Consider the following 15,671-nt stretch of genomic DNA (forward strand, 5'->3'; position numbering starts at 1 on the left):
TACGGCTTTCCTTTGATAAAAAAAAAAATTGACCACTTCTTTTCTGTTTTAGATTATGACGCATCGACGCTAAGGAAACAGTTTGCAGGAAATCTAACCAAAGAGACTATACGGTCAATATACGACCTCTGTCACATCCAAGACCGTACGCGGCTAATCGAGCACATCGGTAGCGTCCGGTCGGCGAACGGGACGCCTCTCGAGCTGACGTACCGGTTGCGCTTCGGCAGCCCGGACGTGTACGTGCACGTGAAGAGCCAGTCGAAGCTGTTCCGTTGCACCAAGCCGAACGAGACGGACTTTATTATGGCCGTCTGCACCGTGCTGACGGAGAACGAGATTGCTATGCTTTCGGTGGACAGTGGCGCGGCCGGTGGCAGTTTGGCGATGGGTGGCGGCAGTAACATTAATAGCAACAATAACACCAGCGGGAGCAACAACAGTAGTAACAGCAATCCTACCTCGTCCTCGTCGCTGGGCCTGCTGATGCCAAGCACGAGCTGCTCGGTGGCGACCGGTGGCCTCAACAACGGGGGCAACGACGTCGTCGCCCGCCATATGGCTCAAATCACGCAGGGAGTCAGCAATATGGGTGGACCACTGATGTCCAGTGTACTGAATGGCGGTGGAAATGGAGGACAAGGTGCTGGATCCGGGCATGCACCATCGGGCATGCTTGGAGCGGGCCCGGGAGGAGGGGGAGGAAATATAGCTGGTCCAAACATGGCGGGACCAGGTGGTATGATGGGCGGTAACAACACCCCTGGCACACCGGGTCTCGGCGGAGGGAACGGGGTCGGCGGCATGGGTAGTGGAATGAGTGGCAGTTCGACGCTCGCCTCGATTGTATCCCCCCGGAGCAACATGAACTCGTCCTCGGTCGTCTGTGGCCCGTCGTCTGACGGCTTCTTTTCGGCCGAGTTTGAACTCGAGTTTCCACATTCCACGTTCGAGATGGAGCAGGTCGGTGTCAGCTGGGATTCGCGACCGGATTCGCGGGCCAGTGTTACGCCGGTCAGCACCCCAAGGCCACCGTCCGTCAGTGCCTACAGCCCGGCGGCCGCACCCATGTGTGCCTCGCCGATGACGCCGTACTATTCGGGGAACACGATGGGCGGCATGCCGTCGCCCTCGAACAACATCGGCAGCAATGGTAGTGGCGTGGGCGGGGGAGGCGGACTGATAAATCCAACCATGTCCATCGGTAGCAACAACAACAACAACAATAACAACAACAATACCAACAACAACAACCACAACAACCCGGGGTCAAACTTCGGAGGCAATGCGTTTCAGTTTTCGTTCGAAGACAACAAGGACAAGCTGCAGGATCTGCAATCCCAGCAGCAGCAGCAGCAACAACACCACCCACACATGTCCCCAATGCAGCATCATTCACCGATGCCACCTCAACAGCAGCAGCAGCAGCAGCAGCAACAAATGGTGCAACGACAGCAGCAACAACAACAGCACCTGCATCAGCAACACCAACAGCAACAGCAACCTCAGCCACCATCGAATTCGCATGACTCCGAGCGATTACGGAACCTGCTTACAACCAAGCGACCTCACTCAAATGCCTCATCCTCGTCCGGCCTGGATCTGGATCACGACCATCGGAACCAGAATCGAATTCTAAAGGTACGTAGGCTTTGTGTGTGTGTTTTGTTCGCTTAAAATTAGCCTTATTTTGCTGCCAAAAACCGTGTGTAACTCTCCTCGGTTGCTCAAGCCTATAACAAACCTTTGTGGCGCTGGTTTTTGTAGCTTAGTTTGCTCATTAGAAAGTAGAATATTAAACAAAACACTTTAGCAGAAGAGCGTAGCAAACCCCTCAACGCACAGAATACAAAAACACAACACGGATGCAGGAATGGAATGGATGCAGTGGTATCTCTACGGTGTTTAGTTTGGATGTGTCCTCAAAAAATGTTCCTCCACCTTTCTGTATGTGCACTGCATCATCGCTCGCTTTTCTCTCTTGTGATATCAATTGCATACAAACATCATACAGTAATTGCCACATATCTTTGCCTCTAATCCACTCATAATTGAAATAGCTCATCCACTTTTGGTGGCAACGACTGTTAGGCTTCAAGCAAATTATACGATAGAATGCTTATTCCTATATTACTAACATGACATAACTTGACATAAGCTATGACATAACTTATTACAGCATAACAGATTCATTCCTTACATGTACTTGTAGCCTAATATAGCTCTATTGTATAAGAACATTATGGTACGAAAAGTGCTTCAATCAGCACGAGAAGATGTGCGAAATCATCATGCCCGATAAAGTTATCCTTAAGTATGCGTAAAATAATGTGTTGAGTTATGTATGGGTTTTATTTAACTAAACATATTATCTCTCGTCTCATTTAATGCAAGTCTCTTCTATGGAAGCTTTCTTTTCCATTTTAAAAATTCGCCAGCATGCGGCCAACCTTTATGGCAGACAGTAGTTCTTGTCACAATTTATAAAGTTCGTGTTATGTATTCTTGTTTAAAAATGCTAAACCATCGGGTTTTTGAAGTTTTAACAAAAAATTGTTTTATTTGGTTTTTTACATCACAAACATAAATGTAGTATAACAACATCATCTGAAACACATATTATAAACATTAGAAAAATACCAGAGCGACACATTTTCCACTCTGGTAAAACCCTTTAAAGGTTTGAATAAACTGTAAAACTCACCGCACACCATCGTTTCGTTTCGGAGGCTGCAAGATGCACAAGTTTACTATTCCAACTCTTCCATTAACTTTAGTTCTTACCTATCCCTCTAGCTACCTCTGCTACTCTGCTCCTTCACTCACGTCGCTGTATCGTCTTTATCTCATTCTCTTTTATTCTCCCTTTTCTCTTTTCTCTACTTGTGTATCTTTGTTGGTTTCCTTTCGTAGGGTTTGCTAAATTCGGAGGAAGAGAAGGATAGTCATGGCAATAAATTAAGTACCGCATCTCTTTCACAACGTATACCTCAGTCTGTTAGAACCCAAGCGCAGGGTAATGGTAGTGTTGTTGGTGGTGGTGGTGGTTTTGGCGGGCTGGGGGTAACGCTCCGTCCGGGGAATGAGACTAGTAAATCCGGTAGCAATAATATGCTGTTACAGGTACGAACACCTTCCTCTTACTACTATCAACCTTTCTTTTTTTTCGAACTGGATGTTTCACACTATAGTTTCGTAGTTTCGTTGTTCACTGTATAACTACGCTTGGTCGATATTCTTTCCCCATTTTTTTTTATTTCCATTCTCTTCCACACAATGAAAATGCACTGTTTTCACAAATGGTTTGCATTATGATGAACTTGAGAGTAGGCAGTCTCAAACACCCTTGTCCATTCGACAACTGTAGATGCAGCAGCAATTACATTTATTTATTGAGCACCATATTGGCTCCACTTGAGTGCTATACATATATTGTTTTCCCATCGGGTAGCATCCTTCTACCATGCCATGTGTTGTTTTTTAGTTTCATTTCATCCCATTAAAAACGTTCATCACTTCTCTAACCGCGCCCCCACATGTTGCCACTACCTTAAAACCACATCGCCGCAGCATCGCGCTGGCTAACCACTTTCATTAACCACTCGAACTCTGTTCGGACTTTTGGTTTCCATCGCACTACTTGAATCTTGTTTTGCCACTAAGGCTCCGTCTTTTGTTAACACACCTCTAACCCCATGGTTGCCCAGGTGGAAGTCAAAAAGGGGGATCGTGGGTCACCTCAGGGTAAGAACCACGACCATTAGTAGTGCTGCAACATTAACGCCAAACCAAAACTCCATGAAGAACACCTTGTACTCATGTGTTGAACGTTTTTCACACTCCAACCCATCCACATTTTTCCAGCTGCTCAACGACAAAAGCGACGATGACGATAGCGACATCCGCAACCGGCAAGGTTCGAGCGAGCTTCTTAAGCAGCTGCAGAAGGTGAAAGTAAGTTTCGGCGAAACCAAACACACACCACACCACACCAGCATGTATAACAACCTCCCGCAGCAACAACAACCGCATCCGAGGGCAAAGCGGGGCGCGAAACGTATCCTTCCTGGATCCAGTGTAGTTGATACCAGCAATGGGGAACCATGTCTTGCAACCTTTCCGTGGGATTTTTGCCTTTCGATGTATAGTGCGAAATTGTTTTATACCGATTTGTTGTGTGACTAATTGAATAATATGATCTAAAGCATTTGGAATTAAGATTTCCACTTGCTGCAATAGGAATGTTAAGTCCCTCCTCCATCCGTTGCTAATGCCAAACAACAGCTAACTTTAATATGTGACGTTAAAGTGTAAAATGTTAAAAAAAATATTTCACCTTTCCTTTTTTTTACGATGATTTTTCCATGTAAACTCTAACGTGTTATCTTCTGTCGTATTACTTTCTCCTTGCGCAGGATGAGCCAAAGGAGCACAATCCGGCGCCCCTCAACAACGAAGAGCTGATGCAGCTCCTGCGAGTGCAGAGCAATGACCGGAAGCGACCGTCAACCGAACCGGATGAAGGTTCCGCAGTTAAACGCTCGGACACGCGACCGTCGAAGTTGCGCGAGAAGAATAAGATGCTCGCGTCACTGCTGGCCAACCCGGCCAAAGCGCCGATGCCGATGCAAACGCCCATGCCGTTCAATCGCATCATCCCGGACATCCCGAACTCCGGCGTGGCCCGCCAGCTGGCGAACGTGTCGAGCTCGACCGCGCCACCAAACCAAACACTCAACAACAATAATCTGACGACGAGCAACAATAATCTAAAACAAGTACAACAGATGACCCAAATGCGCCTCCAACAGCAGCAGCAGCAGCAGCAGATGCGCAAATCAGCGATGCCTTCTCAATCACAACAGCCTCCAACATCCTCCGAACTCATCTACCTCAACCAGCAGCAGCAACAGCAGCAGCAGCACCACCATCAGCACCAGCAACACTCGCATCATCCGCAGCATCAGCATCACCCACAGCAGCAGCAGCATCATCCGCAGCATCATTCGCAACAGCAGCAGCATTCGATGATGCAGCAGCAAATGTTGGCCGCCCAACGGCAGCAGCAGAACTTCTCGCCGGCGATACAGGACGCCGGCATCGGTTCGGCCGGGGGTGGTGGTGGTGCTTTCGCTACATCGACACCCGCTACCTCGACGCAGCTCGCCTCCGAGTGGGACCCGGAGCTCAATGAAATACTTAATCATGTGATCGAAATTGCGCCGGATGATTTTGCCGAAAGCGAACTCAACAGTATCTTAGGCGAGTATCTTTTGCGACTGTCATCGGAAATGGGTGGGAGGGGGTGATTTTATTTGGCAATAATGCGCCAGAAAAATTGATATTCTTCACAGCAAGATTACAGGGTTTCAATCAATATAATGGAACATTTCAATGGTTTAAGGGAAAATTTCAAACGCACAGGGGATGTTTTCGATCGGCAGAGAGAACATTACAATCTCATAGGGGAATAAGTCAGATAGCTAAGGAAAAAGTGAAAACCCTTTGCACTCATTTAAAACCGGGCTTCAAATATTTTACCATCCATTGGAACATTATTTACCAACAAAAACAGGTCAACAGTTGTAGCATCATTTAACGGACGAATTTTACTATCTCTTAAATTGTAGGCTTAAATCCAATAGAATCGTCCACATCCTCCGTTGCACCATCGCAGTCCAGCCAGCCCGACATTCACGAAAAGCTCGCGATCAACGCGATCCAGAAGTCGCTTATGCAGTATGAGAACGTAAGCTCTCCAATGCAGCAGCCTCAATCGCAGCCACAGTTTAGTGGCAGTCCACCGGCGTACCCGCTACACGCGGCCATGGCAGGCGGTGCCGCCGGTGCTGGTAGTGGCTCCACGCCCGGTGGAAACAGCATGGGCCAAAGTGGTGGTGGTACGGGTAGTACAGTTGTTGGTGGAGGAGTGGGCGGCACTGGACCAGCCGGTAGCTCCGGCAACATGCAGCAGCAACCCTCACCGGCCGGACCGAATCAAAACTTTACACCCCCGCCCGTGTACACGCAGCGCATGCGGTTACCATCCGGGCCGCTCGGAACCGGTGGCAACGCAGGCGTACCGCCGAACGTACTTGCACTGCAAAAGCTGCAGCACCAGAACCGAGAACGTATCCTGCAGGAGCAGCAGCGAGCGCGGCTTCTTCAGCAACAGCAAAAGCAGCAGATGGTCGTGAATCCGTCGGCGAACTCTGATCTCGGTCGTAAGTGTTCATCGATTTGCTCCGACCCCAGTTCCAGTGGCTCGGATGGTAAAAAATTATTTTATTTTATAATTATACTGTTTTTTTAGCCCCAAACGTCACGCTGACGAGAGCAAATAATGTGCCCGACTCACAACTCAGTCCCGGATTTTCACCCAACCTGATGCAGCAACAGCTGAGTCCAAGCCAACGGACGCAGCTTAGTCCGCAACAGACAGGTAAGTTTGGTGCAAGAGAAGCGTACATATTTATTTTAAAATCATAAATTTAGTGCGACGCCTCTTCTTGCAAAAAGTACACAAACAGAAATAATTTCAACGAGGGCAATAAATATAATATTCATAATATACAATAATGCGGACAATTGTCAGTATGTTTTAACATTACAATGCGTCCCTTTTGATTCCAGGATTCCAAGGAAATCCGTTCAACAACAACCCAGGTCATCGACTATCTCCTCAGCTGCAGCAAATGGTGTCCGGTTTCGGTAACGCCGGCGGAAACGTTAATCAGCAGCTCTCTCCACGCCAACCACCGTTCGGCAGTGGTGCCATGGGGGCCGGTGTCGGTGGCCAACCGGGCAATCAGCCTCCGAACGTTGTAGCCCCGGGCCAATCACCTCAACAGCAGCAACAGCAGCAACAACAGCAACAGCAACAGCAACAGCAGCAGCAACAACAACAGCAGCAAGCACAGCAGCAGCAATGGCAGCAGAATGCAAACGCGAGGCTCTCCATTCAGCAGCAAAACCCGATGCTCAATGCTCAGCTTTCGGTAGGTGTAAGTGAACCGGAATGCACATTAATCGTTCACAATCGAACAGCACAACTAATCGATCGTTCGTTCATCTTCCTTGTCATCGAAACATTGTAGCAGTCCGTGGGCGGATTCAATCCGGCGGCAAATCGGCAGTTCGTGGGTCCACCGCAGCGGCAGCGCAATACGCTTAACAGTCCCGGAACGCCCCGGCAGCAGAACACCTTCGGTGGCACGATGGTCGACGGGGGTGGTTTCCCCGGTCCACCCAGCCCGTCGCCGGTCGTCGGCGTGTCGGCGCCGAACTTTGCCAACACCGTCTTTGCCAACCAGCAGATGAGGCTCCAGCGGCAGGGCAGTGTTCCACCGCAAGCTACCCAGCACTTGCCAGGTAGGTGTTACGCAGCGATAAGATCGGCCCACCGAATGTGATCGGATCGGTGGACAATTGATCGTCCATGCGAAGATAGTCGGGGGTAACTGTGTTTCGAACTTTCTTTTCTATTGATTTTGACTTTTCAATAAGACACCTCCAAACAAACCCCCGTAATTGGAAATAGGTTCACATTAGAACAGAAAATTTGTCCAATAATGGTCCCTTTGTTCTAATTGCTCCACTGTTTCTACTGTTTTAGTCATCGACCGTATCTCGCAGTGTGATTGTCGACTGTGATGACTTTCAAGAGATATTCGTGTATGATAAATAGAACCCCTTACAGAAGCGCGTTAAGAAAACCAATCGTTTTTTTTTTCATTTTCTACGGATGACTCTAAAAGAGTTAGAGTAGGGTGAAATTTTCACCCCTTAGCATAGACAAACAAAATCGAACGAACGAACGAACGAACGATATCAGAGAGAACAAGAACATTGCTAAAGCTCCTATACGTGCCGTTTTTCGCAGGATCGCCCCGTTCCGCGTACGGTGGACATGGGCCCGGTCCGGACGCCACCGGTTACGGTATGATGTTCGGCAATGCGGCAGCAATGCAGCAGCACACGGCGGGCTCACCAGGCGATTTCTTCAATCGCGGTCATACTGGTAAGAGACGCAGAACAAAAAAAAAGCGCGCGCGTGCAATAGATACCCACCCCCCCTTCATCGCACAATCATCCCACAGCCACCAACGCACACCCATGGACATACGCACGCACTTGCCCGATTGAAAGCAATCCCTGACGAGGCGGGACCTTTTCCGCTAAATCATAATCTTTTTCTCATTCCGTCGGGAACCGCACAAATTAAATACGCACCTTAATCAGCGCATCATAAAGATTGTTTTATTCCTGCGCCCTGAAACATTCTTCATTCAAATCATTGTAAAACCACACTTAGAGAATCGAACCTGCTGCCGTGCTATCATCTATAGTTTATTGACAGAACAAAATCACCCATGATATCCTTTTTCGCGCACGCCTTCTGATCATTACACACCATAGTTGGCCATGAGTGTGCGTGCGGGTGTGCGGGTGTGTGCGTGTGTAATTGTGTGTAAGTAGTGTGACTTGTGATTGCACCTGGTCCGTGGGAGTCCAAACACACCCCCTCCACGTGCGCTTTCTGATGTGTGGGATGTGTGGTGTGTCTTAACAGCATCTATCTTATTGTTAATCCATGTTCTCGGCTGTACGCCGCGCTCTCCTGCCCTCTGTGTGCTCATCATGTAATTCACCCTTTCCCTGCCCCACCCCTCGCACCCATTTCGCAACTTCATACTGTTGTGTGTTACTCCATGCTCATTTCCCGTTCTTGTTCTCTGTTGTCCGTTTCATCGCTTCATGTGCTGTATCCAACTATCTGTTCTTCTCTCATGTTATACATTCTCACAACAATTGTACCCGGCTACAGGCTTACTGTGTTGTGTCCGTTCGGTCCGGATCAAGTTCTGTCTCTGTTTGTGTTATGTGTGGTCGGGTTTACCTCATTTCTGGCAATGGGAGAGGAAAAGGGAACCGATCGGTTTGGGGATGGTTTAAAAAAATACCATGTGTTCGTCTTATCCCTTTGTGCAACTTGTCCCATGGGAACCACTGCTATCATTTGTAAAATATATGTTAATATAGTTGTATATAACTTCCTTGTTACTAACAAAAAAGTGTCGCTTGGTTGGAGGGATTTTTCATATAACAATTAAGGAAAGAAAAGCAATAACATAAAAGAAATGTATATTGTTACGAATTAAAAATGTTAGTAAATTATGTTAGTGGTTCTTCAAAACACCGTTTTGGAAATATGTTTGGCTCAAAATTACTCCAGTTTGGCTACTTTGTATATTCCGATCGATACGTCCGTTATGTCCATTCTGTTATCATAACTACCATTATAACCTCAACCACCACCACCACCACCACCACCACCACCTCCATCCGAATTGTGCCACGTTGTATAAATACCACGTCGTTGTCGTTAATGTAACACTTGTCTCCGTCCTCCACCACTCCGTAATTCTTACTTTGTCACTCTATATCTATTGATTACTTGTGTACGGTTTACTATTTCCATCCACATCACCATGCACCTCCATTTGTTGGGATTTCGTTGGTAACCACTGGCCCAATGTTCCGTTGTACAAAGTGTCCCCGACAAGTGTAACTTTTTGTTTCTCGTTGAGGAGGAGTACTGTTACTGTGCTCCCTCCCCTCCATGCTGTACAAATGTGTGTTCTTTGTGAGCGTCCAAAAAGGCTTTGGTGGGCTGTGGTGCATCCCAGCAAAATTGAACGCTTTTGAAACTGTATAAAGAAAGGGCTCAATGAGGATGGCGAGAAACAAGACACCGCTGCTCAATAAAAGCATTTCACATTCGCAGGTCTCAACGGTGGTATTATCGGTGGTGGAAATGGTATTGGTGGCGGCGGCGGCGGCGGCGGCAATGGTGGTCTCAGCAATGGTCAAGGGCTGAACCAGTCGGAACTGGTGCGGCAGGAACTGCGTGCGATCGTCAGTGGCCGTGCGCAACGGCCCCCGTCGCACGGTACCGCCAGCATGGGACTGTCGCCCCTCGGGGCCCTCTCCCTGGGGTCCGCCAGCGAAGGCGGTGCAGGTGGTGGTGGTACGGGTGGTGGCGGCGGTGGTGGTGGAGTCGGTCTCAGTTGTTCCACGATTGGGAGCAGCAACGGTGGGACGATATCCAGCGCCTCGACTATGCTCGGTAGCATCGGTGGACCTGGTCGGGGTGGTAGTGGTGTTGGTGGTGGTGGAGGAAGGTCCTCGGCAGCGGACCCCGGTGCGCCCGGGATGCTGGGACTCGGTGGTAGTAGTGGTGGTAATAGTTCCTCGGCTGATCTCGATCCATCGATGCTGTTCAATTTCCATCTCAATCAGAAAGGTTAGTGCTCCTCCAAAAAAAATGGCCCGGTGTGCGCGGCTTAAGGAGGGAATCATTCGCGCCCGGAAACGGTCGCTATGTTTTGCACAGACAAACAAAAATCGGTGCTGTTCAGTGAAAGTAGCTATCGTTGGGTTTGAGATATCGTGGAAGATAAATTCCTTATTTTTAAGTCGGAAGAAAAAGCAACTAAACAAACAATAATTTTGTATTGCGCCTGAAAGCGGCTTCAATATTGTACTGCTTCTAGAAGATAAATTGAATTTTATAAATTTCACGTTGATAACTATTTGTTATATGAACAATTATTTATCTTAAACATTTGCGTACGAAGTCTTAAATTACTTAATTCAAAAACTATTTTAAAAATGATTACTTCATAGTATTATGAGGGATTTGATAGATGTTTTTACAAAGTTGCAACTTTCCCTATGATAATGGTATGTTATCATATTGGTTTAATTGTAATATCTAACTGCCATAGACACGAAACAGTTTATTTTAGCTTTCTTTTTGCACAATTTCTAATATTTGAATGTGCTTTAATTACTGATGTGTTTTGTTTTCCCAATTATTGGTCCACTATCAAATTTATACAATCACAAAGAGAAAAACGTGGGGTTAAATGATTCACCCATCAAATGCTCCATCACGTCGGATGCCAACAACGGCAACGGGAGTGAGGATGATAATGATGAGGTCGGTAACCGAACGTTGGCCAACGATGCGCAGTCAAATCGGTACGACGCGAAGTCGTTACCGTCGACCGCGGACGAAACCTTTGAATCGTGCCCGGTTCTGGTGGTGGTAAGCAAAAGTAGTGCAGTCCATTGACTCGTTTTGACACACTTAGCGACGTAAAGCGAATATATTTCCGCAATCAATCTGCACTGCACACATTCCACCTCCATGGACCATGGATCCGCCACGGTGCTGCATCACAAGGCACTGAGTTTTTATCCTTTCACAAAACAATCCACATCTGTAGCTTCATACCCAGAATGGCACGAAGTTTGACTTAACTGTTGCAATGATTGATTTATTTCAATGTTGGGCGAAGGAGAGACCAATCTCTAACGGGAGGGGATTATTTTACAAGAGCATTCGCACTGTTTCGGAAAAGAAGGTATGGATCGGGTTTTTCCGACAAATGTAAATTAACAAGAACGCCCAAAATTAGTCTACAATCGTATCGGAGCTTGTTTTTGTACGTGCATCGATCCATCGGAACTTTTGTACAGCATTGAATAGTTGCGCTTGAATAGTTTTCATCAGAGGTTGTTGGTTGTTTATGTCCTTATCAGGTGCTACCCGTTGCTAACTCACACACAACTCATGCCTTATGAGATCCATTGTCAACCACTACGAACATCTTCATTATCACGCCGGCATTGTAAAGCAATTTGTAACGCATAGCATTTACCTAGGGCATGTACATGAACCAAATGCAACAATAATGTCGCAATTGTTAACAAATATTTGTTTCTTTTTCTTTCTTTTTCTTTGCTTTCTTGACATCCGTTTCTACCGCCCGCCCTGCCTCTCTCCGTGTATCGCTGGACGTACCTGGAAGTAGAATTTTTCGGAGGAAATACGAGTCGGTGACCCGAGAAATTCATCCCTTCTTCTGCAAAAACTTCTGTCGGACTGAAGTGATCGCGGCCCGGGAGCCCGCGCCGACTCCGGTGTGAAGCCATAGCTGCCACCGGCAGCTATCGGTATCCCGAGGCCGATAACAACACCTCTGGCTGCAGCGAGACACAAACAAACAATGAAGTGGTGCATGAGACACGGTTACCGTTTAAGCACTAGCCAACCAACACACCATCTAGCCTCCTCTCGGGTCCGAGAGGACCGTGCCCTTCCGCCAACGGGGAAGGAGCTTGAGAGAGGCGCGCACACGCTGCAAGATGGACAGTCTTAGGAGAAGGCGATACATATAAATATAGAAAAGAGAACATGATTGGCGAACGATAGAGAATACCAAGCAAGTGTACTGAAGAGGCTCTTCCCAGGGCAGGGGAGAAGAAAGGGATTCCCACGGAGTACAGAGGTGTTGTTGCAACAAGGTAAAAGGCACAATTCCTCTTTCTTCCTTTCCCTCACTCCCCGAACTCCGGGAGGGCAAACTAACAAATGATACAACCGATTTGTGATTTGATGTTGAAAACAAAGTAAAATTAAACTGTCGTGTATAGGACAAAGATTTAAAGAAAAAGAAAAGCTAGGATGAATTATAGAGAGAGAGAGAGAACAAAAACCTAAACAAAACTAAAAAAAAGGCAAATGTACGCGTATCGTGCATGTAAAAAATACAAACATACAAAGTGTAGAACAAACAAGCGGGGAGGGATGTAAAAGGGGAGCGCGCTATATTGAACGAGGCGGGTAGTTCTAGAGAGAGCGGGAGAGTTAAATGAGTAAACGCTAATGTATTCTAGTATGACTAAAGGCAAACAAACAAACAAGAAAAAATATATGTACATATTAGCCATGTATGTATGTAAACAGTAAAACACAGAAACAATAACCTAATGGGAGAAGGGGTTAATAACAAGCGCGCGCGCAAGAGCGAGAGAGAGAAATAACTTATCCGTACATAACACGGTAATGCTCCGGTATGCTTTGTACACCATATAGAAACATGTTAGAAAAAAAACGAAGAAAAAAAGTAACAAAATACATTAGTAAAGAAGGACAGAGTAGCCGTTGCAAGAAAAAAAAACAAACATTATAAGGAAGATGGACATGGAAACATGGAAGGAAAATAGAAATACCTCTAACTTTAGTTCAAAGTAAAAGTAAAACAAAACAAAACAAAACAAAAAGAAATGCTTAGAAACCTACACACACAGACACGCACACACATACAAATATGTCACAGACCAACAGACACTGAGAAAAGTAACACTTTGTGTTTCTGGGTGAAATAAGAATATCGGAGATATTCGTCGAAAAACGAAGTGCGGTTTTGGAAAACAATCCCTCTCCGCGAAAGAGATGTAAACCCAACACAAAAGTTAGGAAGCATTGGTGCCTACAACGAAGGTGACAGATCGAAAATTTTGTAGTAATTTACTACAAAACTGTTGCTGCCTATTTGTTATTTGCACGAGAACAAAGGACACCCAATCGGTTTCGCTTTTATGGCATGAAATGCATCCAAGCAGTCCTCAGTTTCTTGTCATAGACACACATAAAACACACACACACCCAAACACTGGGGAAAAGAATATAGCATGACCAATCGTGCAAACACACATACCGCACATACACACTACCGTGAAATCGGCCCAGGAAGAGTAAGTTCGTGTACTGTGATAATTTCTATTTGTTTTCGATACCACGAACCTTCCGATGCCGGTATTTTTAATTTTTTTTAAATTGTTTTTAGTTATTATTTCAAATTTGCGTATGAGTTTGTGTGTGCATGTGCGGTTGTCCCGGTGGTTACGGTGGTAATGTCTTTGGCAGCGCCGGGACGTAAGTGTCCTGTTTGTGTCCTTACCTTTCTTGGGGCACACTGGAAGAAACATGGTAAGGAAGTGAAAATGACAATGAAGCATTTCTCTTTGTTTCCGTACGTGTAAATTTGTCTGTGTGTGTGTGTGTGTTTGTGCATCTTCAATGAGTGCTTTTTATATGCGCGTTGATTTTTCGTAATGCAGATTGGTTGGTACAAAACTTTTTGGAATTGGAAAATGGTAGAAAACCACTCAAAAAAAAAACATAAAACAAAACATAACGGAAGCGAGCAAGAAAGAATTCAAGAAAAAGAAATATTACCTAACGGAAAAGGGATTAAATTGCAACGCAGGTTGAAATAGGCAGAGTTTGCAGATTTTAACGATAAAAGGTGATCGTTATGTATATATTATTTTGATGTGTAAAAGTTGTACAAGTTTTTCTTTTATAGTTATTATATACAATATGGATTTTTTTTACTTATTGCTCTTTGTTCATTTAGTTCGGGTTGGAAAGGCTTAATGTTTTAGATAAGGAAACAAATACACAAACACTACACATGTTCACTCAATCACCACAACCTCAATGTGTAACAATTTAATGTCCCCGTTGTTCTCAAACGAAACATCAAAGAGGGGTTAGCTTTGTGAGAAGAAAACAAAAAAACTAACAAAAATCAAACAAATTGAAAAAGTGATAAACAGAACCACATTGATTAGCCCCTATTATTATTATTAACGTTATTATCATTATTTTGTTCAAGGAAAACGATTTCCAATACAATGTTTTAACTTTGCCCCAAAAACGGTTGTTTCCGTGGTTCTGGAAAATAATGATGCCGCCGTGGTTCATAGTGTACTCAACGATTTTCCTTCCCATTTTCATGTCACTCACTCGCCCACTGTTCTACTGTAGATGAAGTATTTTGTCTACATTTTTAATTGTTTACTTATGTTTTCCCTTTTGTTTGAAACCGTTTATGTTCTTTTGCTTTTTTGTTCTCATTCCATACTCAATGAACTCCACAAGAATTGTTATTGATTTTCTTCTGATACTCTTTGTGTTGTGCGTCACAGCTGGTTAGCAGTTTGAGGTCAAGGCAAACACACACACTCATTAACACATCTACACATAAACACGCAGACCAATATAAAACCAATCCGGATCATAACGATTATTATTGTGACCACTAATGTAAAATTTTCGCTATGCTATTATATATTATTATATTATTATTATTATTAATATATATTATTATCATTATTATTGCTATTCTATTACGCAGTTTACATGTTGAGGTTAGTTTTATGTTTTTGTGTTTTATTACAAGGAAGAAAATCGGGAAATATCGTGCTGCTGAGAATGCGTGGTAACTAAAAGTAATGCAACCGGGGGTCAGAAGATTGTGTAAAGAAAACCACGTAAAACATGTATAAACACAACGAGACAGAAAAGAAAACAACAGCAACTACTGCCCCATAAAATCGGCAATGCAAAAAAGGGAATCACACACCATGGGTCTGGTAAAAGAATGAATTTTCGTAGAACCGGTAGGAAAGGTGAAAAAAGAGGGGGAGAAAAAATTGAAAAACGAAAACACATCCAGCCGAAAAGATATGGTGAGAATATATCATTTGTTATAAACATTGAGTAATAAACAAAACACTAAATAAAGATTATTATTTTCTTGTTTTAGTTTTTGTTATATTATCACAATTTATGTTTTTCGTTTCAGCATATTTTCTATCTTATTATCATTATATTTTGCATGATTTTGTTTTTGACCATATTGGTTTATTTATTTTTTCTTTTTCGTTCAAGTGGCAACCATCAACAAGGCAAGAAAGAAGGATAAGAAGCATAAAGCTAGTGTAAGAAAACATCATCAACGCTACCCATA

At 44.9% G+C, this 15,671-nt stretch overlaps 1 protein-coding gene across 1 annotated transcript in view; it reads left to right on the top strand.

The window, feature by feature from the left end:
* The window catches only part of LOC131266224 (neurogenic protein mastermind), a 126,379-nt gene extending 112,130 nt beyond the window's left edge, over positions 1-14,249 (top strand). The window contains exons 7-17 of the mRNA XM_058268636.1: positions 53-1,641; positions 2,914-3,123; positions 3,865-3,954; positions 4,416-5,262; positions 5,631-6,224; positions 6,314-6,442; positions 6,634-6,998; positions 7,101-7,371; positions 7,871-8,020; positions 9,788-10,306; positions 11,883-14,249. Coding sequence (XP_058124619.1) covers positions 53-1,641; positions 2,914-3,123; positions 3,865-3,954; positions 4,416-5,262; positions 5,631-6,224; positions 6,314-6,442; positions 6,634-6,998; positions 7,101-7,371; positions 7,871-8,020; positions 9,788-10,306; positions 11,883-11,911 — 4,793 coding nt within the window. The 3' untranslated portion in view covers positions 11,912-14,249. The remainder of the gene's footprint in view (positions 1-52; positions 1,642-2,913; positions 3,124-3,864; positions 3,955-4,415; positions 5,263-5,630; positions 6,225-6,313; positions 6,443-6,633; positions 6,999-7,100; positions 7,372-7,870; positions 8,021-9,787; positions 10,307-11,882) is intronic.
* The last annotated feature ends 1,422 nt before the right edge of the window (positions 14,250-15,671 follow it).

This window comes from Anopheles coustani, chromosome 2 (genome assembly GCF_943734705.1).
Source record: "Anopheles coustani chromosome 2, idAnoCousDA_361_x.2, whole genome shotgun sequence".
In the NCBI taxonomy this organism is placed as follows: Eukaryota; Metazoa; Arthropoda; class Insecta; order Diptera; family Culicidae; genus Anopheles; species Anopheles coustani.